Source organism: Emiliania huxleyi, assembly GCF_000372725.1.
Source record: "Emiliania huxleyi CCMP1516 chromosome Unknown EMIHUscaffold_12, whole genome shotgun sequence".
Classification (NCBI taxonomy): domain Eukaryota; phylum Haptophyta; order Isochrysidales; family Noelaerhabdaceae; genus Emiliania; species Emiliania huxleyi.
This window is the reverse complement of record NW_005201392.1, coordinates 542,714-566,594: the sequence shown is the minus strand read 5'-3', so window position 1 is coordinate 566,594 and position 23,881 is coordinate 542,714. Positions and strand designations below refer to the sequence as shown.

The window sequence follows — 23,881 nt, the reverse complement described above, 5'->3', positions numbered from 1 at the left end:
AAAGGCGGTCGCACGACACATTCACGCGACAGGCGAGGCGCGGGCGACGGCTTCCTCAGAACCCGTCGCCCGCACCACAGGAGCAGTCACACCACCACTCCCACTCCGGCGCCCACCCGCTCCCCACCCCGACATCCCCACCCCACCCCACGCTCGAGAAAGAATTTCCTGCTTTCCAATCCATGCCAGCTAGGCCTACTGCTCGCCCCACTCGCACTCACTCACTACTCGCTGCACACCCGTTCGTTGGCACCGTTCATATACATGAATTGTGACCGAACGCGCATTTTTCTGGTTGGTCTTAAATAAATTCCAATGTTAGTTCGGACCATTTCGAGAGATTTTAGAAACCCAACCAGAAATCACGACTCTCACAGTGATTTGGGCTCGGCAGCTTGTCAGCCCTCAGCCGAAGCTGGGGCCGGTCCCGTAGCCGAGAGAGCCCGCGCCGTGAGTTCCATGGCACCCACGCCTCGCCCTTGCCCCACGCCCGCAGCTCTTTGGTGCGGGCGACCCGCTCATTCTTCTCCTTCGTCTCGACAAGAATCTCCTGCCTCACCGCTGCGAGCAGCGAGTTTGGGATGCTGGTCCCGCGGCGGCGACGGTTGGGCGTGGCCTGGCCCTTCATGTTGTCAGCCTCAAGGGCGCTCTGCGCCGCCTCGACAAAAGAGCAGAGATCGAAGCCAAGAAGTGGCGACGAGGCGCATAGTTTTGCGTTCGTGCTGGATGCCTCGGGGCCAAGCGTAGACATGGCTTGTCGAAAAGTGTGCGAGAGGCGAGTCCGGATTCGCCAGAGGACGGAGGCACGCACCGAGGTTTATAACCCCCCACCGATTTTTCCCCTTTTGCAAAACAAAGAAAAACTTAATCCCAGGGGGGGGGACGGCACGCCGCCACCACACACGTTTTCTGTCACCGTGCACTTTCACACAGGGATTTCACGGCAAGGAAGGTGTGTTGCTAGCCGCCCACTCTCGGACGTCTTCCTAGGTAAGGTAAGGTAAATTTCTCCACACACACAAAGTGGTGGGGCAAGGGGGGGCGACCCTCGCATCTCCACACCCGGACACGGGCGTCTAATTCCCTCGGTGATGTGTTACGGGTATCGGTCGCTGAGTGGACGCTATCTCTAACCATTTGATCTACGTTTGCCGACTTCGGCCGTCGGCCTCTCGATGGTCGAGTGGCTTCCGGATCGAATCGGCGACTATGACCCTTATAATTTTTTTCACACCTGGCGGGCCCAATTTTGCTCAGATGCACCTCCGAATTCGAAATCGCGTCCTCACGCTTAGCGCTTGGTGTGCGTCCGTTTTTCGTCACGGGTTTAACTCGGGACTCGTCAGTGTCGGTTCGGAGCTGGGGAGATAGGATGAAGCAGCTGGGTGAAGTATGAAGAAGCATTTACGCCAACAGCATGTCCTGTACTTACCGATAGAGTTCGGCACAAATGAATACGCCAATGTTAGTCACAATCTATTTTAAGGTTCTCCGGGCCAGTTTCGGGGGGCAAACCCTTCCCGGCCCCTAGAGCCCCAGGTAAGGCCCAGGTGTGGCCTACTGTAGGGCATCAGAAGGGACCAAGAGGAGTCCAGTCTGAGCCATAGAGCCCATGTCTTTGCCCCCGAAGGTCCCGTTCAAATGCCCGGAACGGCCGTCTCAGTGGTGTCCGGCCGAGAGCGCGGCGCCACCGGGCTCACCCGCTCCCTCTTCGCGTCATCAGGCGGCGGAGATCTCGCTCATCACGCACAAGCGGCAGCTGGACGCGGCGGCGCTCCTCTCCCCCCCCCAGGATTCCCGTTTGACGAGCCAGGATTCGGCCTCTCCTTGGGGACCTCCGGTCCTCCGCCCTGGGGGCCTTTTGGTGATCCTTGCCACAATCTGTGGTCGGCCTGCATCAAGTGCGCACTGATAAAAGAATAGACGGGAAACAGGCGACAGAAATCACAATTCGAAGCTGCCCGCATTACCATACGAGTCGGAAAACAAACGAGACGGGCCACGTCGCTCTAAAACACTAAAACACACACAGGCACAAATCACAGGCACAGACCTTGCATGGGCATGACAAGCAGCGTCATGGTCAGTCTCGCGCCCCAGAATCCTTGTGTCACTCCATCTCCTTGCTTCACACCAAGGAACAACAAGGAATGGCCTTCGTTTTTTTGTTTTTTGTTTGCTTCTTCGTCGCCTCAAGCTCAAGGAATGTATGGCTTGGGCGAAAGAAAAAGAGATTCACTTCTTGAGCACTTGAGCACTGGATAGGGTCGATTCCGCATGGTACGGGACCCCTCTCGATCTATTCGACTTCTTGTCAAAAGAATTTTGATACCAGCATCTCTCTCTTCTTGAAGCTGTGTCCCTTGGTGTCCCTTCCGCGGATGTTTTCTTTCTCTTTTTGAAGTCAAAAGGTGTGCGGGTGGTTGAGCGCTGCCAGCACGGCGTCCTTCTTGAACTTCTCCGTGTAGGTCCGCCTTCTCTTCGGCTTCGACACACCAGCCTGGGCCGACACCCCGCTCTCCGACACCTTTGGCATTTCTGAGACTGCTTGAAAAAAATAACGCACGCGCTGAGCGGAGCTGGGAAGAGGAAATAGATGTGAAGGAGATAGATGAGATGACGAGATAGATGTGAAGGAGAGAGGAGGGATGGGAATGGAGCACGCGTACACGTACGCAGCGGCGGCGCTGATCGATCAAGTGGACCGGGCCCTCAGCGCGGTGGAAGGGGAACCAGCGAGGGTGGCCGTGGAGAGCAGCCTAGGGCACACTTTAAGGAGGCTGGGATGCCGAAGTGACAACCCGCTGGAGTGGAAACCGAGCTGGGACTGGGAAAGGGAGCTCTCGGACGAACTAATGATTGAAGCATATCTAAAGGCAAAATGGAGGTGTGGGGTGGAGACGGTCACGACAGCGGGGTGGGAAGAGAGCAAGAAGGGGCCGCTCAGACCCGAGGCGTGGAGAACGACCGAGGTCGATGGCGATCGACATCTTGCCAGCTGTGGCTTGCCCGTCTACCGCTACCGCGCCTATCACGAGTCTCATCCGAGACGTCTAGTTAGTCTCATCCCGCCTCGTGGCATACCTGTTCTAGTGTGTCATGGGTGTCCCGGAGGTGGTCTTGTGTGTGTGGGAGGCTCAGCAGCCCACCACAGGGAGGTTTCGTCAGTCTCGGCGTCGCATCTGCCGCGCCGAGATGCGAGATTCGACGGACCGAAGGGGTAGAGGCTAGCGCTCTCTGTCGAGAGAAGCGCAATACTCAAGACAATGATTACTACATCATGTACGACCTCGAGCGTGCAACGCCGCACAGTGCTCAGGGTTCGAGCAGGTGCAGGCGAGTGAAGGGGCCCCTGGCAGAACTTGTCACTGGCCCCGACGAATCTCTCCATTCCCCTGATGCCGGCGAGCGCATGGCGCACGCCCTCGCACGCCTTGGACGGTGGCGAAGCCAAAAACACCGATGGTGGCCGTCCGCTGGCGTGAGCGGCGGCGGTCGAGACCTAACCCTTCGCGCCGACGACCCAACCTCACGCGGAACAACCCAACCCCCAACCAACCCAACCCAACACCAAACAACCCCACTGAAAGCACGATTCTCCTGTTGGGCCCTCCGGCTCTTCTCATTCTCGGGCCAGGCCAGACAACCGCGATCCGCGTCGGCGCCCGCTCGTTCTCCACGCTCTCGCACGGTAGATCCGCGGGAGGCTTCGGCGGTGAGGCTGCAAGCTTTGGCGCGAGGGTGGGAGGCGGGCCCGTACCCCCCCCCACAGCCTGATCCTGTCGCCATAGTATGTGGGAGACTCGTGCCGCCGCCCCTGCCACCCCTGTGTCAGTGTGCCTGTGGTAGGAGAGACTGCCAGCGACAAGCTGGAGGCAGGTCGCTAGACTGAGATGAGACCGCCAGTGGAGTTGGGAGCCCACCGTGCACCGCGCTGCGAGCCTGTCGTGTCCCTTGTCAGGAGCAGGAGAGCCCCACCTGTCCCCCTGATCGTTCTTCCAAAATCCTGCTCGTGCAGGTGGGGACCCTGTCCTCGTCCTCCCTCCTCTGGGCCTGTTGTTTTCTTTCTTTTTTTTAAGCTGTGTCCCCCCACCCAACCTGCCTGATCCTGTCGCCATGGCAGCGTCTGGCCTTCCTGTCGCCATTCTCTGGAGCACCATCGCGTGCTTCCTTTTCGGAGTCCAGAATTACGCCATCGCATACACCAACTCGCTGCCCGGCGACGACTTCTGCCGGACCGTTGGCCTCCTCTGGTTTTTCACTGGCGTGTGCGGCCTCGGAGCCCTTGCCCGCCACCCTCTGCATCGCATCTTTTTCTCTGAAGCTGAAGCGAAGCCTGGCCTCGCGGAGTCCCTGATCGCACCCGAGGCGGGCACAGTGACGCTCCTTTCGAAGACTGCGACACTGGGCGGAGGGCTAGCCATCGGCATGGCACAGCTGTTCATGAAGCTCAGCTTTGGTGCTGACCCAGACGCCGAGGGGCCGCTCGCCTCCGTGATATGCGCCGACGTCATACTGGTCTCGGTGCTCTGTCACTTTGTGTACCACGAGTATCTCAACGCCGCGCAGTGGGGTAGCGTGGCGCTGGTTTTTGCCGGCTTGATCACGATGGCCGGGGTCTTCGACGGTGGCGGTGGCACGTCCGTCTCACCGGTGGCCTTCTCCCTCGCCTTCGCCGCAATGATCTCTTTTGGTGCCTCCATCTTCTCCGTCCGCGTGGCGGCCGTGGGCGGCATTGCGGCGTCGAGCGGTTTTATCGCGCGCACGCTCATTCTGGGCGCCTTCTCTGTCCCGCTGCTGATCGCTGCCCGCTGGGACTCGTCGAGTGTCCTAGGGATCCTCATCCCGTCGTCGTGCGGCTTCATGCAGGCACTTCTCACACCCATGCAGCTCGCTTTTCGCTAGAGAGCGAGGAGAGCTTCCCTCTCCACATGCAGGCGGCCGGCGTGTACTCCATCAACGAGGCGCTCTCTGCCGGCCCGTACACGAGGTGTGCGTAAGCCTAGACGCTCTGAAGCCCTGAGCGCGTCTGACGCCTCGTGTGTGACCTCTCCGCGCAGCATCTCCATTGCCATCTTCGGGTCTAATTCGCTGGTCGTCCTCCTCCTCGCGGCGATCGTGGAAGGGCATGTCCCCGCACTCTCCGCGCTCGTCGGGATGGCGCTCACCGCCAGTGGATGCGTCATCATCTCGCTCGCTGCTCCGCCAGAGGCGCCACCTGAGGACGAGGGGTTGGAGGAGATGTCCTCCTCTTTACCCCGGAAAGGGGGCAATCGATACTCGACAGGCGGGTTCGGCGCGGCGTGAGAGCCGGAGCGAGGGGACCTCGCCATCGTTCGGCCGGCCTTGGCCTTGCCCTTCGGCTTATCTCTTGCCGCCTCCCTGGCCTAGGGCAACGCATTAGGAATGGCGGCCGAGTCGTGGGGAGGGGTGCGCAGAGGCCTGAGCCTCAGGATCAAGGAAGACGTATTCACATGCACAGCATGCATCAGAGGCGGGCCCGACCTCTCATGTTCATGTGTGGCCCTGGTTCACTTGCCGCTTGCCTTCCCTGCGGCTCAATTAGTTAGTCAGCTGGCGCCTAGGGCCATCGCGGGGCGCGGGGCTGGCGCGCGCAAAGCAAGCCAACCGCCGCCTGGGGGCTCGACGTCTCCGAAGGTACACTGTACAGTCACTGTACTCTTATACTGTCGATACCGTACTCCGTAGAGCTAGAGTGCCTGTGGCTCTGAGAGGGTCAGGCTCAGGGTGGGGTGGGTGTTACGGTGTCGGCGGTGACGTACCATTACAATTCGCTCCTCTACAAATATCAATAGTTTATGCATACGGTGCCGGCACGACGCACTCTCATACGGTTGCTTCCCCCAGGATTAGTATTCTCTGCACTTGCGGGAAACACCCTCGGGCGGCCCCGGCCGGGTGGGTGTGCGGCGGCTAACAACCAAACAAGCTCGAGTGAACTTATTCTTTTCACCGTTTGATTCACCTCTATTTTTCATACGATACTGTACTGATACGCATACATAGTGTGATCGTGAAACGCCAATCACCATTCACCCAATCAGCAATCACCAGTTCAGCAGGACACCACGCCAATAACAATACGGGGGAAGGCGCAGCGTCGTCCCGATCTCCGAAAGGAACCTTCTCGGGAGGCAGGGCTCCAGGCCCCCAATGATGTGTGAGTGTTGGAGTTGTTTGGTATTGTGCTAAAATATCTCTCTCTCACAATTCATGTGTATATGAACTTAGGGTACACGTATATGGACGGTGCCAACGAACGGGTTTGGCGAGTAGTGAGTGAGTGCGAGTGGGGCGAGCAGTAGGCCTAGCTGGGAAGTGGGATGGATTGGGCGCCTGTTCACGGCATGGAGGGTGAGCCTCGCCGAAGGGAAGAGAAGTCCGGAGAGGACGAATCCGATGAGGACGACACGCCAGTGGTAATCCCGTCGTCAGGACGTCAGCTTGTCACGATGCACACCCAAAGGGGACCCCAGTGCCAACACTGACCGTGGCTGGAGGTACAAGTGCTATCTAGTGCTCGGAACGAGAGCGGATCTGAGCACAACGACATTACTTGGGTCTTGGCGGGATGGCGGCAAATGATCGGAGTGGGAATTAGGGTCCTTGCGCGAGGAGAGCTCGATGGAACTCGAGGGGCCAAATTTCGCTGCGAGGAGAGCGGAGTTACGCCGAGAAGCGAGAGAAGCCGCGACGCGCGAGGCCGCGAGCAAGGGATCGGCACAACGGCAGGGCCAGCGCGGGCAGGGGGGCGGCGCGCCGCCCGCCGGCGGCGGCGTCGGCCGTCGCAGAACGAGGCTAGCCCTCGTCATGCACAGCGCGATCCGATGCCGCGCTGTGAAGCAACTCTCTCCCCGATACGGCTTTACGAGTATCCTGCTTCCAAATGACTGACTAACTTTTACACACCGCGCGTCCGCCGACCGCCCCCCCACGGGCTGCCGCCCCGAGCACTGTTGAGCAGCTCTCGGCGTGTGGATTTAGATGCCAGAAAACATCTCGGCGTGTCGGACATGGTGTGCTCCCGAGGGAGTTCGCCGCGCACTATACGTGCGTCCAAGGAAGGAGCTCGAAGGAGCGACTAGAAATTGAGGTGGAACTCGGGAGCGAAGGGCGCCATCACCTCGCCGTCGCAGTGCTTGATCGCGTTGGTCAGCGCGGGGACGGCGCCCGGCACTGCCGCCGCCGAGACAAAGGCCATGATGCCGAGCATGGCGAGCCGGCCTGGGGGAGGGGGGGGGGGAGGGGTGAAGGGCCACGCACTGCAGCAACCGGTCCACCAGAGTCTCTCTGCTACGCGGCGCTATAGTGGCGAATAGTGGCGGCACCGTTGTTGATTTCCACGAGCCGCAGCCGCGCCTTCTCCTCTGCCGAGAGGCCTCCGGTGAGCTTGAAGGGGTCGAAGAGGTTGAAGGGGACGGGGTGAGCCACGCCCCAGCCGAGCGGGTTGCCGCTCGAGTAGTCGGGCTTGCCAAGGTCGAAGGTTGGGAAGTAGCCCGGCTTGCCGCCCCTCATGTAGTGCTTCTCGCCGTCCGACTCGAGCACGAACTTGGTCTCCGACCAGACTTCCAGAAACCCGACAAAGAGGATGATCTGCAGCTTCGAGGCCGCCGGCGTCGCGTCCCACACCGCGGGCGCAGACAGGCCCTCGAAGCTGGAGTAGTCGGGCAGGGACGTCGAGAGCGGCCACGGCCAGCGCCAGCCGTTCTCATGCACAATGTAGCCGACAAAAGCGGCCATCGCGACGCGGCTGGAGGCGGAGGCGGGAGGCTAGGCGTCGGTGATTGTGACGTTGGGCGGTCGCGACGTCGGGCTCAGGAGAGCGTCACCCGTGCTTGATCTCGGCGTGCCGCACAAAGCCGACCGTCGCATCGTCACCCTGCCCGTACAGGTTGAGACGGCAGAGGTTGAGCGGGTCCCAGTAGCCCAGCACCGGGTTCAGCTCTTTGGCGAGCACCTTCACCTCCTCGAGCGCTTTGCCGTTCCGGGCGTCGGGGATGAGCTCAGGCGGAGAAACCTAAAGCGGTGAGGCCGAGAACGCAGGATGACGAGCAGCGGAGTGGGATGACAACACAGTGCCAAAGCAGCAAACGGAGGCCGCGCCTGCATGACAACGCTCGCCCTCGCGACATTGAGCGGCATAGCTGCGAGCGGGAGCTGCCCCTGAGCTGCGACCATCAATTGAGGATTCGACAAGTGCCGATACGGTGTGCCAGGCCAAAAACAAAAACGCGGGCCCTTGGGTTGTCTGTTTTCTTTCTGTCTTTCTGGCCTGACCAGGATGAAGATTCGACAAGTGCGACGACTACTGCATGCGTCGACTACTGCAGCCAGGGGACCATCTGCCGAGCGAGCCAAAAGTAACTGCGGGATGTGGCAACAAAGTTGGGACAACCAAGCATGTTTTAGAAGCCTGAGCGGGGCTAAGCACACACACGGGCAGACTGCGAGAGTATCAGCATGCCTGACTGTGGTGGCCATGCTTGGCACACGACGCAACCCCCACTACCTAGACAGGCTTGTGAGAGTGTATAACGCGCGATGGGGATGGAGGGTGGGAGAGCCTCCGCGCCGCACTGGAGCCTGCGCGCCGGGCGGGGCACGCGCCTGCGCCCCCGCCCTGACGCGGCCCCACCGAAGAACGGCGAGAACAATGGACGGGGACGTCCAATATGCGGATTACCATTGGACCACCGCCGTAGTAAATCCGATTGCGATTGGACGCCCGTTGAGGATGAGGGAGATCACACTCCCTCGACTGATCTGAACTCTGCTTCCCCCATTCCCACAGTCACCGGTGCTCAACACTTGGGTGTCAAGCTGAGTCGTGATTTCTTGTTTGTAGAAAGTTTGTTTTCAAAATCTCTATCAGTCTCGTCCCTCATCTGTCGCTCTGTGAAGATCACGCACTTTCGACGCACGTTCACCTTTCGCGGACTCGAGCGCACAATTCGTTGCAAAGTTACTGCGAGAGTCTTCATTTCTTGTTGGTTTTCAAAAATCTCTCTCTAAAAGGGACCAGGGTCTGTGAAGGAAGCAGTCGCCATCACCCATCGAGCTCTGACAATGCGCATGATAAAGCGGCGATCAAATCCGCGGATGGGATGAGGCGGACGCGCAGACTGTGAGACCGCAGGCCGGGCCGCCTCCGGGGCGCGCGGCCTCAACCTGGTTGTTGAGTGGAAGCAAGCGCGGAGTCCTAGCGTCTACCGTCACCGCCACCGCCTATTGACTAGCCGAATGTGGTAGGGTCAGCGATTGACGCGGCGCTAATTGATGCCGGAAAGTCCGCCGCCGCCCAGGCAGCCGCCACCCTGGCCGCGTCCAACCCAAGCATGCCTGCAGCAAGTATGCGACGCACCGCTTGGAGCACGATCGTGAGACACACGAAGAGAATGCACGAGACGCCGAGCGCCGCCAGCGCAAGCAGCGCTCGCTCGTACACAGGACTGCGTCCTCCGAGACACTGACCCGGCAAGACGTCGACGAGTGCGGCGTGTGATGGACTGAGCAGCAGGGTCTGCACTCGTTTCTGCATCGACCCCGGCTGCAATACGGTCTTCGACGGCGGCTTCCCTACAGCAGTGCCGGTGCAGGCCAGAAGACACACAAACACACTCATTGGCTTCCGCATAGAGGTGACCTGAGCAGACGACGCGTGCATTGACCAATGACATTCCGCATCCAGCCGCGGAAGAATTTAAAGATGCAACTCTCTCCCGGGAAGAAAGCTTTAGAATTTCTTGAATGAAACAAAGTAGGTGACCGCCCCCCCCCCCCCTCCTCACAACAAGAGAAAGTTGTTTTCCACACACAAGAAATCTTGTTGGTCTTCAAAGATCTCTCTCTCGCTCACACGAACTACATTTAACGAAAAGAAAGTACAAATCCCTCTCTGGTGGCGGCCTCTGTCGTTCCTTCCCTTCCTTCCTTCCCCTGCTGAAGCGACAGCAATTCTTCTTTGTTAGTGCCTCACTCGATCAGCGGGGTACATGTACCTTTGCGGTGGCGCACTTGGAGCACTTGGAGTGCATGCAGTCAGTAACCTCACATCCATCCAGGGCCGGGGAGCACTGTCATTCTTTCTTTTTTGCTAGAGAGAAATGCAGAGAGATATTTTTGAAGACCAACAAGAAATCACGACTCTCTTCTTGAAATGCAAGGTCCGACCAAAAGAGAGAGAATTTTTCAACAAAGCTCCCTCGAAGAGTCACAACAAGAGAAGTTGTTTTCCACAACGAACTACAACAACATGTGTACATGTGCGTGCGACGAAAAGAAACGAAGAAATCCCTGTATGGTGCTCGCGGCGAAATTGCGTTTCTTCTCACCTGTCGCGTGAATCGTGTCGTGCGACCGCTGGTGCAAATGCAGCGTTTGTCGGTCGTCCTCCACACCGCCGTGGCGTGGCAGACGGTGAACGAGCTAGCGTGCGGGGAGAGCGGCATTGTGCATGGTGCGGAGTGCATTGCCGTTCTTAACGGAGTCGCTTAGGCGGCTCCGGTGGTGAGCCGGTGCGCTGAGCCGGTGCGCTCTTACGATTCTTTAGTCACGATCGAGAGTGCCCCCGGCAGCAATCGCTGGCGGTTGGAAAACTCTATCGCGCCGGCAGACACCTCATGGCGTCCAGAGGCCGATTCGCGGCGGAGGCGCTCGCATCGTTACCGTCCGACAGCAACACGCCACCGGCCGCAGCACCGCTCATGCCGCCGCCTGCCGGAATACCTACTGAGCGTGGATCGCTGGGCTGGCCTCTTCCCGAGCCGCGCGCGCACCGCCGACCCGCCCAACATCCCGGCGATCGACCGGTTGGCGGCAGAGGGCGAGGGACCTCGGCGACCTGGCTCGCGCCCGAGACGCCGGTCGCAGCCGCGGCGGCCTGCGGCGGCGCCGAGCAAGACGCGCTGGCCACAGTGTCGCTCGGGGTGGCGGCAGCGACCGAGAAGCTCTTGCGAGCGGCGGAGGAGAGTGGCGCTGCGCAGCAGCAGCTGGAGGCGGCGGTGGAGGCGTTGACGGCGGTGGAGTCACGCGCTGCCGCCGGGCTGCGCTCCCGGCTCGAGCTGCTGGCGCGCCGAAGAGACGGGGAGGGAGGGAGATTCCTTGACGCGTCCGAGGGGTCATGGGTCACCTCGAGTGCCCCGCCGCCTAAGCCGCCGCGCCGCGTCCTGCGCAGGCGAGCTCGCACCAGGAGCGGCTGGAGCGGCTGGAGGCATCTTTTCTGGCACAGGCCGAGGCCATCCGCACCGAGCTGACGACCGCGGTGCGTGACGAGCGTCACGCGGCCGCGGCCGCGGTCGCCACGCGCGCCGACGAGCTCTGCGCAGCGCTGGCGAGGCGCTCGCAGCGCGGCTCGAGCACGCGGTGGCTCGGCCTCACCGGCGACGATCCCGCAGACCTGACGACGAAAAACGGGTTGGAGGCGGTGCCGCAGGGTCGATCGTGCGGCCACCACAGGCTGCCCCCTGCGCCGGCCAGCCCGCACGATACACGAGCGGAGGCATGGTGGTACGACTAACGATGCTACATACAGGGGAGAGCTCAGGAAGCTCTCGTGTGCGTGTGCATGTGTATGTGTGCATGTGTGCATGCACTGTGCATGTGCATGTGTTGTACACCCTCAATGTGTCACACACCATGGATTGCGACACCCGTCAGCGACACTGCGACATGGGTCATGGCGAGAGAGGGCTCGTACGTTTTTGCATACAGCATATGCAAGGCCCTTCGCAAGCGGCCGGCGACCGAGCTCCGAGGCCGAGGCGAGCTCTCTCGCGACACGCGACGGCGAGCCAAAAAGCTGAGATAGACAACGCGAATGCAAGTTTGCGGCAGATGTACATATGTACCCGATCTAATGTTGCTCGTTGTGAAGAAATGAATGGGGGAGGGAGGGGCCGATTAAAGACGGCACAGGCCGGATGCTGCCCGCCTGCCCCCCGGGGGCACGCTCGGACCGCCCGAGAGTCTGGGTGGACAGCCGCGCGCCGCCGGCGGGCCATCTCCTCGACCGTCTCAGAGACGCCTCTGCCCAGCTAGTGCCCCACGCGCCGGCTGTGGGGGTAGCTGGAGCGCCCGGGGGAGGGGGCCGCCGTTAGAGAGAGGACGCGCGCAGTGCGGGCGCGCGGCGACGATCAGGACGCGATGACGCCGATCACGCGGCGAGCAACGAGGTCCACTTTTCGTCAAGCGCTAGGCCCAGGAGGAGCTGAAGCTCGGACCCCTTCTCGACGAGGCACCAGGTGCTGTCGTCCACGGAGACCGTGCCGAACGTCGCGCCGCTGAGCAGCTCCTCGCCTGCGACCACCACCAGGAGCGCCTTAGCCTTGAAGGTGACCTTGACGTCCTTCTTCGTGACCGGCGTCTTGAGCGGGAAGCGGACAATGATCTCGCTCTCGCCGTACTGCGGACGGGACGATGAAGGGGGTGAGAGGCGGAGGCGACGGACCTCTCTATCTGTGGGCGAAGTGGCGCACACCTTGCTGGTTTGCTCCCACTTGTATGCCTTGCCGTCGGCGCCGCCGTCAGCCTCGCCAGAGTTCTTTTCCGCCTGCGCCGCCTGGTTGGCCTGCGCCTGCCGCCGCATCTCAGCCTCGGGGCCGCCGCCGAGCCCGCCGCCGCCACCGCCGAGCCCACCGAGCATCGCCTGCAGGGCCGCCATGTCCATGCCGCCTCCGCCGCCCTCGCCGCCGCCGCTGCCGCCGCCGCCGCCCATGGCCTTCATGAGCTGCTCCATCATCGCCGGGTCGGGCGCCGGCGCGTCGGACCCCGGGTTCGGTGCCTCCGCCATGCCTGCCCACTCGTTCCTCTGGACGCTACAATCGAGTTTCTTTTCCTTTTGCTCGCCGGTGGCCGAATCCCTCATCGCCCAAGAAGGAAGTAAGTGTTAGAAGGAAGGGTCTTGTCCTCCTGTCCCTAGGTAGGTAGGTAGAAAGGTGAAGAACAGCCAGGCTCGGACTGGACACCAACGCGGTATGGGTGGACGCGGGACAGATGATGACGACACGCACGAGCGACACACAGACACAAACAAGCTCACAAGACACACAGCCAGCTGGCTGCCACACACCCTGAGTTGGCGTACACATAACTCAGGGCCACATTCCTCCTGTCGCCCCCCCCAGCACTCCAAGCACCAAGGTGCCAAGAGAAACAAACAAGGGCACAACATCACAACAGACGACAGGAGGTAATATGCGAGGCTAGAGCAGGCTTGCTCGTCCTCTAGCAATCTCCGCCGACCGCGAGGCCGGACTAGACCGTGTGTGGGGTCATGTGAGGTGTCTCTGGTCACTCTCCTCAGGGGCTAGCCGCCAGCGGCTAGCCCTATCTCGCACTCACAGGCAATGACAATCCAATGTATGAGTGTATGCAAGCAGAGGTGCGTGGGCCGATTCTTGATCGCATGCCATTGGCATATAACTACTTGGCTTGGCGTGCGACCTCAGCGCGCCCGCCGTCAGCTCGACGGGGTGCGCATGTCAGCGAGAGGTTTGCCGGTAGAGCGATCCTCCCGGTCTTGTCCCTGACCAACATACGAAAAAGAATTCATCCGAACTACGCGCCCCAGGCGCCCGCAGCGCCCGCAGCCCAACGAGCAGAATTCCTATGCGCAACCTCTCGCGCCGCATGATGTCGACCAAACCCACGCAATCCTACATCTCCTGCGAGCGCCGTGGTTCGCTGGCGGCGATTACGCTGCAAAGACCCCGTGCACTCAACGCGCTCAACCTCGAGATGGTCCGGGAGCTGCAGGCTGCGTTCCAAGACGCCAGCACCGACGCCTCCGTGCGGTGCCTCCTGCTGACCGGCGAAGGCAAGGCCTTCTGCGCCGGCGGAGACGTGAAGGCGGTGATGCTCGCCGCCAAGGAGGAGCCGCCAGCGCGCGGCAACATCGCGGACGCCTTCTTCCGGGAGGAGTACACGCTCAACGCGGCGCTGGCAGCCTCGGACAAGCCGCAGGTGTCCGTCTGGGACGGTATTTGCATGGGTGGCGGCGCCGGGCTGTCGGTGCACGGGAAGTTCCGCGTCGCCACCGAGAAGGCGCTGTTTGCGATGCCCGAGACAAACATCGGCCTCTTCCCCGACGTCGGCGCCTCCCACTTCCTCTCCTCGCTTCCGGGCGGGCTGGGGCCGTACCTGGCGCTGACGGGCTCTCGCCTCGGCCCGGCCGACCTGCTCTACTCGGGGCTCGCCACGCACTACGTGCCCTCGAGCACCCTGCCCTCGCTCGCCGCGGCGCTCGAGGGCTGCGGCAGCAGTGACGACGTCAGCGCGGCGCTCGACGCTAGATGCTGCATAGAGAGGAGACAGGACTTGGACAACCACGCGGTGCTCTGAAGACACTGCTCGGCACGTGTCCTTCACCTCCCGACGTTGGCGCCTCCGCCACGTAGGCGCTCGATGCGGTGGCAGCGAGCCCGGGCAAGTCTCGGCTCGAGGCGGTGCAGCACGCGATCGACGAATGCTTTGGCCAGCCGACTGTCGAGGCGCGCCACCTCGGACACACACACAGCACACGCAACGCAACGCAACGCAACGCAACGCACGCACGCACGCACGCACGCACGCACGCACGCACGCACGCACGCACGCACGCACGCACACGCACGCACGCAACGCACGCAACGCACGCAACGCAACGCACGCAACGCAACGCACGCAACGCACGCACACGCACCCCCCCCCACACACACACAACGCTCACCCGCCTGCACTTGAGGGTCTCGAGCCTTTGGACGTGGAGACGCGAGGGAGACGCCTCGCCCCAGCGTCACCCCAGTCGTGTGGGAAGCGTCTCACCCACCCCACTTGCCAGGCGATCGTCGCCGCACTGCGCGCGCGGGACAAGGACGCCGGCTGTGCTTGGGCGAGCGAGACGACTGCACACCCTCCCTCCCCCCTGTCTTTTGAGTTCGCCCATTATCACTTCATCAGGCGAGCGAGACGCGGCACACACTCTCGCGCATGTCGCCCACGTCATGCAAGGTGACGCTCGCCCGCGCGCGTGCCTTCGCCCTGCACCGTGCGCTCCTGCCTGCCTGGACTGGAGCAGATGGGAGGGTTGCGGCCCGTGTCCCACCAACTCGTGTGGGTGTGTGAGACGTCGCCCTCCCTCGCGTTACCTTAGGTGACGCTCCGGCTTCTCATCGAGGCAAGGGGCCGGCCGCTGTCGGAATGTTTGCGCTCATAGATGTTGGATACACGTCCCGGTGCTCTCAAGTGCACTGTGCGTCCGGCTGTATTCAGCGGTCCTCGAGTAGCCCTTTTGCTCACGCGATGCTCTGAATACTCTGCACGGTGCCGATTCCCACGCCCGCTGCCTGCACTCACACCACAGGCTTGCGCGCCGAGTTCCGCGCTTGCCAGCGCTTCATGCGGCAGCCGTCGGACTTTTTCGAGGGGATCCGCGCTGCGCTGGTCGATAAGGACAAGGCGCCGCGCTGGGCGCCGCAGAGCCTGACCGACGTCGCGGACGAGTCCGTCGCAGAGTACCTTGCGCCGCTGCAGCACCACCGGGGTGAGCCTCATGTGCTCACGAGTTTCTTTCTCCACAGGTATTTTGCGCCGCTGTCAGAGCGCGAGCTCGAGCTGTGACGATTCACCACCGAGCCCGCGGCGCTGCTGGGGCGAGCGGCAAACCGCCTGCCACTCGGCTCGCTAGAGGCGGTTTGGTGGCACGCACAGGTTTGCCGTTTGTGTGTTGGCAGGTGAGTTAGGCGCCTCCGGCAATGTGCATGCATGTGTGTCGAGACTTGGGATGGCTCTCTCGAACTCTCGTCCCCGGAATTATATAAATAAATAAATAAAAACGGACACCTCTCTACTGTGAGGTGGGTAATAAAAAAGGAACAGGTCCCCGCCCTTGCGATCTTTGTGCAGGGTTCTTTGTGGGTGTGGTCGGCGACTAGCCGCGGGGTCGTCCTCCCGATGGGGGACTAGCACTAGCCGTCTTCCACATGGTCCCTCGGGTCCCTGCTGCTCCTAATCTCGTCGTACATCCTCCTGCTGATCTCCGCAACATCCTGCTCCCTCCCTCGTCTCGCCCTGCGCGTCTGCTCCGCCTCACCGTCTTCTGCCCTGCGTCGTCTGGCGACGGGTCCTCCATAGTCGGTCGAGGTCGCCGCCCTCCTCGTGCCTCTTCCCAACGTTCCCTCGGCGGCCGATGCCATCTGCTCCGGCTCCCCAGTCCCCGGGTCTGCCCTGCTCTCGTCTGCGCTAGTTTCTGCTTCGGGTACCTTACGCACAAGTTTCTTCCTAAAGGGAATTTTGGGCGGTGAAACCAAGCCATCGGTAGGCTCCGCCAGCTGGGCTCCGCATAGAGATCTGCAAGGCCATCGGGACGCATAGAGATGGCCTTCCACCTCGAGCTGGCCGCGGAGGCAGGCACCTGCACCGCGGGCCTCCCCGCGTTTATCCCCCTCTCTGCAGCGACCACCCTCCTCGGCCGCGGCGCGGACGGCGCGGCGGCGCTGACGGGCATGGGCGACGCCGTTCACGTGCAGCTCAATCACTGCCCGCCGGCGGGCTGCGAGTGGCAGCAGGGGATTGTGTCCCGGCAGCACGCTCGGATCTCCGTCGCCGGCTCGGCGGTCACGCTGACCGACGTCAGCGCAAACGGCACCGAGGTGGACGGCGTCGGACTCGCAAGAGACGCGGCGGCCGCGCTGCGGGTGGGCTCCGTAGTGGTCTTCGGCACGCGCGGTCCCGCCGCGTCCGGCGCCTCCCTCTCCCTCGCCCGCAAGAAGGCCTTCGCGTCGACCACCTTCCGCTACGTCCTCCGCGCCGGCCCTGCTCCGCCCGCAGAGCCGGCGGGCGCTGAGGCGGCGGAGGCGGAGGGTGAGGCGGGGGCAGCGGCGGCGGCGGCCGGCCCTGTGCCACAGGGCACGCCCGCGGCGGCGACTCCGGCGGCGGCCACGCCGGCTGCAGTCACGCAGGCGCTGCCGAGCCTTGGGCGGTACGCGCGCGCACCGTGAATGATGCGCTGTTTTGTTGCCGCTCTTAGGCGCTCTCGAGCCAGGACGAGGAGCCCGTGCCGCCCCCGCCCGCCGCCGCGCTGGCTGCGGCGGCGAGTGAGGGCGCGGAGCAGGGCGGCGGCGGTGCTGAGAGCATGGAGGTGGAGGAGGCAGTGGAGGAGGAGGTGGAGGAGGAGGTGGAGGAGGAGGTGAAGGAGGCAGGCGACGGCGGCGGCGGCGGCGGCGGCGAGGGCGGCGGCGCTAGCAGTGGGCCGGCTGGCATCGAGGCGCGTTGTCTGCCTCCGCCCGCCGCCTCTGCGCGACTCGGGTACGAGGATTGCAACGCGGTCGGCAGCTTCGCCCTCTCGCCGTGCGGTACGCGGCGGGTGGCCGTGAAGTACTCGCAGCGCGAGGCCCTCTCTGCGGAGCTGGCGGAGAAGGTGGTCGAGTACGACAGCCTGCGCGCCTTCGAGACGGAAGACGGGCGCGGCTGGGGCCTGTGCTGCGCAAAGGGTCTGGCGAGGGGGGATGTGGTCGTGGAGGCGGTTGGGCGTTGCTTGAGCGAGGGCGAGTACGAGGCGTTGGAGGGCAAGGAGTACGTCGTCTCGTTCGACGACGAGACGCTGGCCAGGAAGCGGGCGGCCGGCGACGACGTGCTCTACATCGACGCGCGGCAGCAGGGCAACATGATGCGCTTCGCAAACGACTCCGACTCGCCCAACCTCCGGCTGATGTACTGGCCGCCGCCGCCGGAGGGGGAGGGGGAGGAGGAGGGCGGGGGCGGCGCCGCCGCGCCGCCGCCGCTGCCCCGCCGCGCGTTCCTCGTCGCCACCGCCGACCTCCCGCCCTTCACCGAGCTCACGTGGTCTTATGGCGTGCACTACCCTCGCCCGTGGCTGTTGGAGCAGCAGCGGCGGCGGCGGCGGCAGTTAGGACAAGCGCGCAAGGCTGCGCGCAACGACCAAGGCGGGGACAACCGCGACGCCGCACCGCAGCAGCAGCAGCAGCAGCAGCGCAAGGCAGCCGCCGCCACTTCTGGCGTCGGCGGTGACGGCTCTGAGGACGGCGCCCTCGCCGCCGCCTGCGGCCTGCTCGTCGACGTGGCGGAGGAGGCGACGGCAGAGGCGCTCGAGGCAGCAGTCGGCAAGGTCGGGCGAGGCCTCAAGACGCTCGAGCGGGCGATCGAGCAGGAGAAGGCCGCGGCGGCGGAGGAGCTGAGCTCGCTGGACGCCGCGGTGGCTGAGGCCGAGGCCGAGGCGGAGCGGCGGCACGACCCGCTCGGCGCCGCCCGTGCGCAGTGGCGCACCTCGGCGGGTGCCGGTCTGCTGCGCAAGGCGCACCTTGTCAGCGTGGAGGAGATGCGGGCGGCGCGCGACGAGCAGAAGGCTGCGTGCGTCCGCATGGGGGAGCGGGGCGCGGCGCTGCTCGAGACGCACCGGGCCACGCATGCCGCGCTGCAGGGGAGAGTGGGCACGATGCTGTTCGCGGACCGCGGGGTGGAGCAGCGCGCGCACGACGACTACTCCTCCCGCCTCCAGGCCGCGCTGCAGCAGTTCCGCGAATCGCTCGAGAAGCCGGACGATTTCGACTGCGACTGCAGGTACCGCAACCGCGGCTACTACGGCCGACGCTGGGGCTACGACGACGACGACGATGACGACGACGAGGATTGCGAGTGTTGGAAGCAGAGCGACGACTACGCGTCCGTCCAGAGCCTGCTCGACGTCGTCGGGGAGATCATCGACGAGATCAAGGACGACGTGGACCCCGCGCCGGCGCCGCAGCCCGTGCCGGCGCCTCTGGCGCCAGCCGCCGGCGCGGCCCGCAAGATGGCCACCATGGCGGCGCGCAAGTCGGCGCCCTCTTTCCCAGCGCGCAGGTCTGGCCTTGCCTCTGGCACGTCATCGCCGCTGGCAAGTGAGGACGAGGGCGCGGAGAGCCTCTGGGCGCCGCACATGAAGGCCGTGCTCGAGCAGGTGCACCCGAACCTGCGGATCAGCCCCTCGGCGCTCGAGGCGGTGGAGGCGCGTGTCTGGTCCACCTTCAAGGCGGTGGTCGAGAGCTTAGAGCTCGGAGGCCCAGTTGCTGCGGAGCAGGTCGAGGCGGCGGTGCGGCGCGTGCTGCCCGGCGAGCTCGCAAAGCACGCCGTGAGCGAGGGCGGCAAGGCCGTCGCTAAGTGGCCCGCGCACCGCAATGCTGGCCTCACCTTCCCCGTGGCCGACGTGGTGACGCTCCTCACCGAGCAGCTCGCGGAGAGGTACGCCGAGACCGCCAGATCTGCGCCAGACTCGCGAGTTGCGGCCGTCTACTTGGCAGCGGTCTCAGAGTACGTCTGTGCCGAGCTGCTCGAGCTCGCCGGCGTGCGCTGCCGCGCCTCCGCCTCTCCGCGCGTGACGCGGGTCGACGTTGAAGAGGCGGTCGGAGAGGACGAGGAGCTGCGCACGCTCTGCGACAGCTTCGGACCGGCGGCGGCGGCGCGGACCAAGGTGGCGGCGCGCAAGTCGGGTCTCTACCGCCCGGTCAGCGACGCGGCTCGCAAGTCTGGCCCGTCGGCGAGTCTGCTCGCGAAGACGACGGCGCGAAAGTCGGCGGCTGCGACGGGCGCAGTGCCGATGAGCGACGACGACGACGAGGAGCAGGAGGAGCAGGAGGAGCAGCAGGAGGAGAAGGAGTCGCTGCGCACCGCCCTCCGCCTGTTCGTGCTCACCTCGCAGCTCAACGCGGCGATCGAGGAGGTCGGCGAGGAGGACGGGGGCGCAGACAAGTTGGGTGAATTTGGAGCCGTGGCGAAGGAGATCGCCGACTTGTGGAGGGAGGTGGTGCTCGAGTTGCCTCGCGAGCCGCGCGTGTACGACGGCAGCTTCGGCTCGGACGCGGGGCTGCCCACGCCGCTCTCCGAATGCCTCGAGGCTTGCTCGGGGTGTCTCGACGACTCCCTCGACTCTGCGCCGCGCAGGGCCCTGGCCACGAAGGCCGCGCGAAAGTCCGCCCCCTCCTCGACCGCCTCGGCGAGGCATCTCGCGGAGGAGATCGGGCCACAGGTGCGCCTGCCGTGGAAGCACCCCTCCTTCCTCCGCATCCTCGGCGGAACCGCGACGGAGCAGGACGTGCTCGACGAGCCGCGCGCCGCTAGCCATGCTCGCCTCCGCTACCTCCGCCAGCAAGGCTCGCAGCAGTGCCTCGGCCAGCTGCTCTGCCTCGCCGGCCACCTCGCGCTCCCTCACTGGTCCGCCGAGGCGCTGCTACTGCTCGGCCGGCCGCAGCAGGCGATGCGCCGCCTCGCCGACGCGCCGCCGCCCGCCGAGACCCGCATGGCAGTTTGCGTGGGCGGGTCCACGCTGCCAGCGGCCGCGGTGTGGTCGAGGCAGGACGGCACGCTCAAGCTCAACCCGAGGCTCTTCGTCGTCCTCGCGCCGCTGGCGCCTTTCCTCATCGAGCTGCGCGTCGCCCTCTCGGACTCGGACACCCTCCTTCAGGATGCGATCGGCGCGGCGCTCTCGGAGGTTGCCGCCGGCTCGGCCCTCGGCGGGCTCTACCCGGGCCTGCCCTCCGCCCCCGCGACGCAGCGCCGCGACGGCATGCCCGCGCTGCTCAAGCTGTGCCGCGGCTCCAAGGCGCTGCCCTTCGACGCCTCCGCCTCCCAGCGCTGCCTCGTCGCCATCGCCTCCGCCCCCGCCAGCTTCCCCGGCTTTGCCGGCGCCGTCGAGACGGCGCAAGCGCCCCTCTCCTTCGCAAGCGGCGCGGCCGAGGCGGCGTGGGCGGAGCCGCTCCTGCGCGCCTCCGCCCTCAAGACGACGTGCCGCCTCCTCGGCGCCATGCCGGGCGGCGAAGCCCTGCGCGGCAAGCTGACGAGCCTCGTGCTCGAGATCAAGAAGCCGCCGCCGCCAGGGGCGGCCCAAGCGCCGCTTGGGATGCCGGCGTCCGGCGCCAGCCTGGCGTACGGCGGTGCCGACGGCTTCGCCTCGCTGCTGCAAGAGATGCACGACGGGCTCAGCGTCAAGGAGAGGCTGCAGCCGTGGTTCCGCAGGCTTCTCGCCGCCGGCGTGGAAGAGCTGTCCCGCGCCGTAAGCCCCGAGCCGGCGCCGCTGCAGATCCAGGCGCGGAGCCGGCAGGAGCAGCAGCAGGCGGCAGCGCGCCGCTCGCAGGAGTCGGCACGCAGCCAGAAGCAGGCGGAGCTGAGGCGCGTCCACGAGGCCGCCGTCGCCAGGCGCGGGCTCGAGCTGCGCAAGGCGGCGGAGCTGCAGGCGCTGGACGACGCGCTCACCCAGATCGTCGAAGAGCGGACACGCCACGCGCCCGTCGACGTGTCTGGCTTTGCGCGCCTCTGCGATGGCCTGCGCGCGGGCGACGAGGCGGCGGCTGCCGCCGCCGCCCGCTCGCTCGACACGGCCACCTCCGAGGACAGCGAGGCGGCGGCCGCGAGCGACGCGAAGATGGCGGGCGGCGACGGCGGTGCGGAGGAGGAGGGCGAGGGCGGTGCGGCGGGCGAGGGAGCGGGCGAGGGCGCGGGCGACGTGCTGATGGGGAGCGGGCAGATCGCCGCGTGGGTGGCCTCCTTCTTCGAGCCGGGGCGGCGGGCGGGCGTGGCGCGGGCGGTGGTGGAGAGCGAGGTGGACGACCTGGACGTGCTGCTGAGCATGAGCCACGCCGACTGTTTCGAGGTCTTGATCGGCGACGATGCCTCCCCCCACCCCGCGAGGGAGCAGCCCAGCCTCTTCCTCGCCGTACGCCGCCTCTGGCTCGCTCTGCAGCGCCGCGCCTCCGATGCCAACGCCGCTGCCGCCGCCTCTGCCGCTGCCGCCGCCTCTGCCGCGGCCGCCGCCTCTGCCGCCGCCGCGGGCGGGGCAAGTTTGGCCGCGTGGCGTCCCAAGGCAGTCGACGTCGCGGAGGTCGTGCGATGGATGCAGTCGAAGGGCGAGCTCGGAGGCGACGGCGGCGCGGGGGCGAGGTGAGGTGTCCGCTGCGCGGGCGTCTCTTCATCCCTCAGTCCTGTGGGCAGGCGCAGCGGGAGGAGAGCGGCTCTCGGTCGACGGCGCGGCGATCGGCAGCGAGGGGCTCGACGGCGCGGTCCTCTGCTCGCTGAGCCGCGAGGAGCGGACGGGGCTCGCGCAGTCGTTCATGATAGTCATCACCACCACCACCATCACCATCATCATAGGAGTGGATGGGGCTCGCGCAGTCGCAGCTGCTGCAGGTCCCCGAGGCGGTGGCCGGCGAGCTCTAGTCTGAACGGTTACTCAATCAACAATCGTGGTTCCTGACTCAGGTCCCCGAGGCGGTGGCCGGCGAGCTGTGGTCTCGGCTCGCGCCATCGGCGGCTCTGTCGGCTGCAGACCCCGCCAGGCGGGTGGAGGTGCTCCCGTACCACGCCGCAGAGCCGCTCAAGGTTGTGGTCTGCGGCGGGACGGGCGCGGGCAAGCCGACCCTCCTCAACGCGCTGTGGACGGCGTCTCTTCACACCTGCAGCTGTGGACAGGCGCGGGCAAGTCGACCCTCCTCAACGCGCTCCTCGGCTGCTCGACGCCGAGCCTTGCCTGCACATGTCCACGACCCGACCGTGACGCGTCCATGACACGTCCCGAAGGCTGCTCGACGCCGATCCTGCCGACCTCGTGCATGCGGGCCTGCACCGCGGCCGTGATCGAGCTCGCGTGGCCGGACGCGGACTGCAGCGGGCCATACGAGGCGCGCGTTTCCCTCGTCAGCCGCGAGGAGTGGCGGGAGGCGCTGCTCGCCGCGTGCGCCGCCGCCGTGTCCGCGGGGCCAGGCAAGACTCCGCAGGTGGGCGAGCTGACGATCTCGGCTGACCTCGGCTGATCTCGGCTGATCTCGGCTGATCTCGGCAGATCTGTGGCGAGACTCTGCAGGTGGGCGAGCACCGCGGCGCTGCGGACTGGAGCCGCGTCAGTTCGTGCTACGGCGCCTCCGCCTCCATCACAGCCGAGGCGCTCGCCGCGCCCGGCGCGACGGAGGCCCTCGTCGCCTCCCTGATGGAGCGCGCGGCCGACAAGGGCCTCGGCAGTCGCGTCCTCCTCTCGGCGTCCACAGAGGCCGAGTTTGCGCGCCTGGTCCAGCCATACGTTGACTCCTCGGACGAGGCGGAGGGCGGCGCGTTGTGGCCGCTCGTGCACCGGGCCCACGCTGCTCGCCCCCTCGCCTCCCCTCCTCTGGTGAGCAGCGCCTCCTCACACGCCGCCGCTGTGAACAGGCCACGCTGTTCGCCCCCTTCTCGCTCCTCAGCGCCGGACTGCGACTGTACGATGTGCCGGGCACGCACGACGAGAACCAGGCGCGCGCCCTGTCGATGCGCTCCATCATCGCGTCGGCGCACACCGTGCTGATCACGTCCAACATCCGGCGCGCGTGCAACGACAAGTCGGCCAAGGACCTGATGCCGCTGCCGCTCCGGCGCGAGCTGCTGCAGCGAGGGTCGATGGGCGAGCTGGCCTTCGTCGCCTCGCAGGCCGACATCTTCAACCGCAGCGAGCTGGTCGAGAACCTGCGCCTCGACGAGACAACGCCGCCGCTGCAGTGCGCACTCGCGCGCAACGCCTTCACCAAGCGCGAGCTCACCAAGTCCTTCACGCAGAACGTGCCCCTCGCCTCGCTCGGCGCCCGCCCGCCCCCCGAGGCGTGGCACGAGGCCCCCTTCAAGCTGCCCGTCTTTACGGTGAGCGCGGTTGAGCACCGCAAGCTGCTCGCCAGCGCCGGCGGGGGTGCGCCAAGCGACGACGCGGCGCAGGCCTTCACCGCACTCTCACCGCTCTCTCTCTCTCTCTCTCTCTCTCTCTCTCTCTCTCTCTCTCTCTCTCTCTCTCTCTCTCTCTCTCTCTCTCTCTCTCTCTCTCTCTCTCTCTCTCTCTCCCTCTCTGAGACTCTATTGCGAAGTCTCTTTCTGTCTCGTATCT

The 23,881-nt window shown here is 65.0% G+C and overlaps 7 protein-coding genes across 7 annotated transcripts in view; 4 read left to right on the top strand and 3 right to left on the bottom strand.

Moving 5' to 3' along the window:
• Window positions 1-4,116: 4,116 nt before the first annotated feature.
• On the top strand, window positions 4,117-5,307 carry EMIHUDRAFT_97978 (hypothetical protein; the record flags this gene model as incomplete). The annotated part of the gene is made up of 3 exons (XM_005790461.1): window positions 4,117-4,825; window positions 4,870-4,990; window positions 5,061-5,307. The coding sequence occupies 3 exons, from the start codon at window positions 4,117-4,119 to the stop codon at window positions 5,305-5,307; spliced, it is 1,077 nt and encodes a 358-aa protein (XP_005790518.1).
• Window positions 5,308-7,102: 1,795 nt separating this feature from the next.
• Lhcf12_2 (light harvesting protein) lies at window positions 7,103-8,163 on the bottom strand (the record flags this gene model as incomplete). Its single annotated transcript, XM_005790460.1, has 4 exons — window positions 7,103-7,245; window positions 7,350-7,771; window positions 7,851-8,038; window positions 8,134-8,163. 4 exons carry the CDS (start codon window positions 8,161-8,163, stop codon window positions 7,103-7,105), a joined length of 783 nt encoding a protein of 260 aa, XP_005790517.1.
• A 1,090-nt stretch (window positions 8,164-9,253) lies between these two features.
• Window positions 9,254-9,698, bottom strand: EMIHUDRAFT_200524 (hypothetical protein; the record flags this gene model as incomplete). The annotated part of the gene is made up of 2 exons (XM_005790459.1): window positions 9,254-9,597; window positions 9,665-9,698. The coding sequence occupies 2 exons, from the start codon at window positions 9,696-9,698 to the stop codon at window positions 9,254-9,256; spliced, it is 378 nt and encodes a 125-aa protein (XP_005790516.1).
• Window positions 9,699-10,595: 897 nt separating this feature from the next.
• On the bottom strand, window positions 10,596-12,825 carry EMIHUDRAFT_433569 (hypothetical protein). Its single transcript, XM_005790458.1, has 2 exons — window positions 12,497-12,825; window positions 10,596-12,421 (listed from the first exon to the last, which is right to left on the bottom strand). Exon 2 carries the CDS (start codon window positions 11,606-11,608, stop codon window positions 10,619-10,621), a length of 990 nt encoding a protein of 329 aa, XP_005790515.1. The 5' UTR covers window positions 11,609-12,421; window positions 12,497-12,825; the 3' UTR covers window positions 10,596-10,618.
• A 799-nt stretch (window positions 12,826-13,624) lies between these two features.
• ECH14 (enoyl-CoA hydratase) lies at window positions 13,625-15,830 on the top strand (the record flags this gene model as incomplete). The annotated part of the gene is made up of 7 exons (XM_005790457.1): window positions 13,625-14,295; window positions 14,415-14,507; window positions 14,837-14,887; window positions 14,956-15,006; window positions 15,149-15,197; window positions 15,359-15,509; window positions 15,576-15,830. Coding segments are annotated over 7 exons (1,106 nt in total), but the record flags the coding sequence as incomplete, so codon positions are not given.
• A 540-nt stretch (window positions 15,831-16,370) lies between these two features.
• Window positions 16,371-22,197, top strand: EMIHUDRAFT_97974 (hypothetical protein; the record flags this gene model as incomplete). The annotated part of the gene is made up of 4 exons (XM_005790456.1): window positions 16,371-16,892; window positions 17,024-21,821; window positions 21,973-22,097; window positions 22,132-22,197. The coding sequence occupies 4 exons, from the start codon at window positions 16,371-16,373 to the stop codon at window positions 22,195-22,197; spliced, it is 5,511 nt and encodes a 1,836-aa protein (XP_005790513.1).
• Window positions 22,138-23,881, top strand: part of EMIHUDRAFT_448985 (hypothetical protein) — a gene marked incomplete at both ends in the record, with an annotated part of 1,926 nt that continues 182 nt past the window's right edge. The window contains 5 exons of the mRNA XM_005790455.1: window positions 22,138-22,167; window positions 22,240-22,359; window positions 22,620-22,754; window positions 22,841-23,107; window positions 23,182-23,689. Coding sequence (XP_005790512.1) covers window positions 22,138-22,167; window positions 22,240-22,359; window positions 22,620-22,754; window positions 22,841-23,107; window positions 23,182-23,689 — 1,060 coding nt within the window. The remainder of the gene's footprint in view (window positions 22,168-22,239; window positions 22,360-22,619; window positions 22,755-22,840; window positions 23,108-23,181; window positions 23,690-23,881) is intronic.

Coding starts and splice junctions, on each gene's coding strand:
- EMIHUDRAFT_433569 (XM_005790458.1), bottom strand. CDS start 11,608: ATGCACACATGCACACATACACATGCACACGCACACGAGAGCTTCCTG.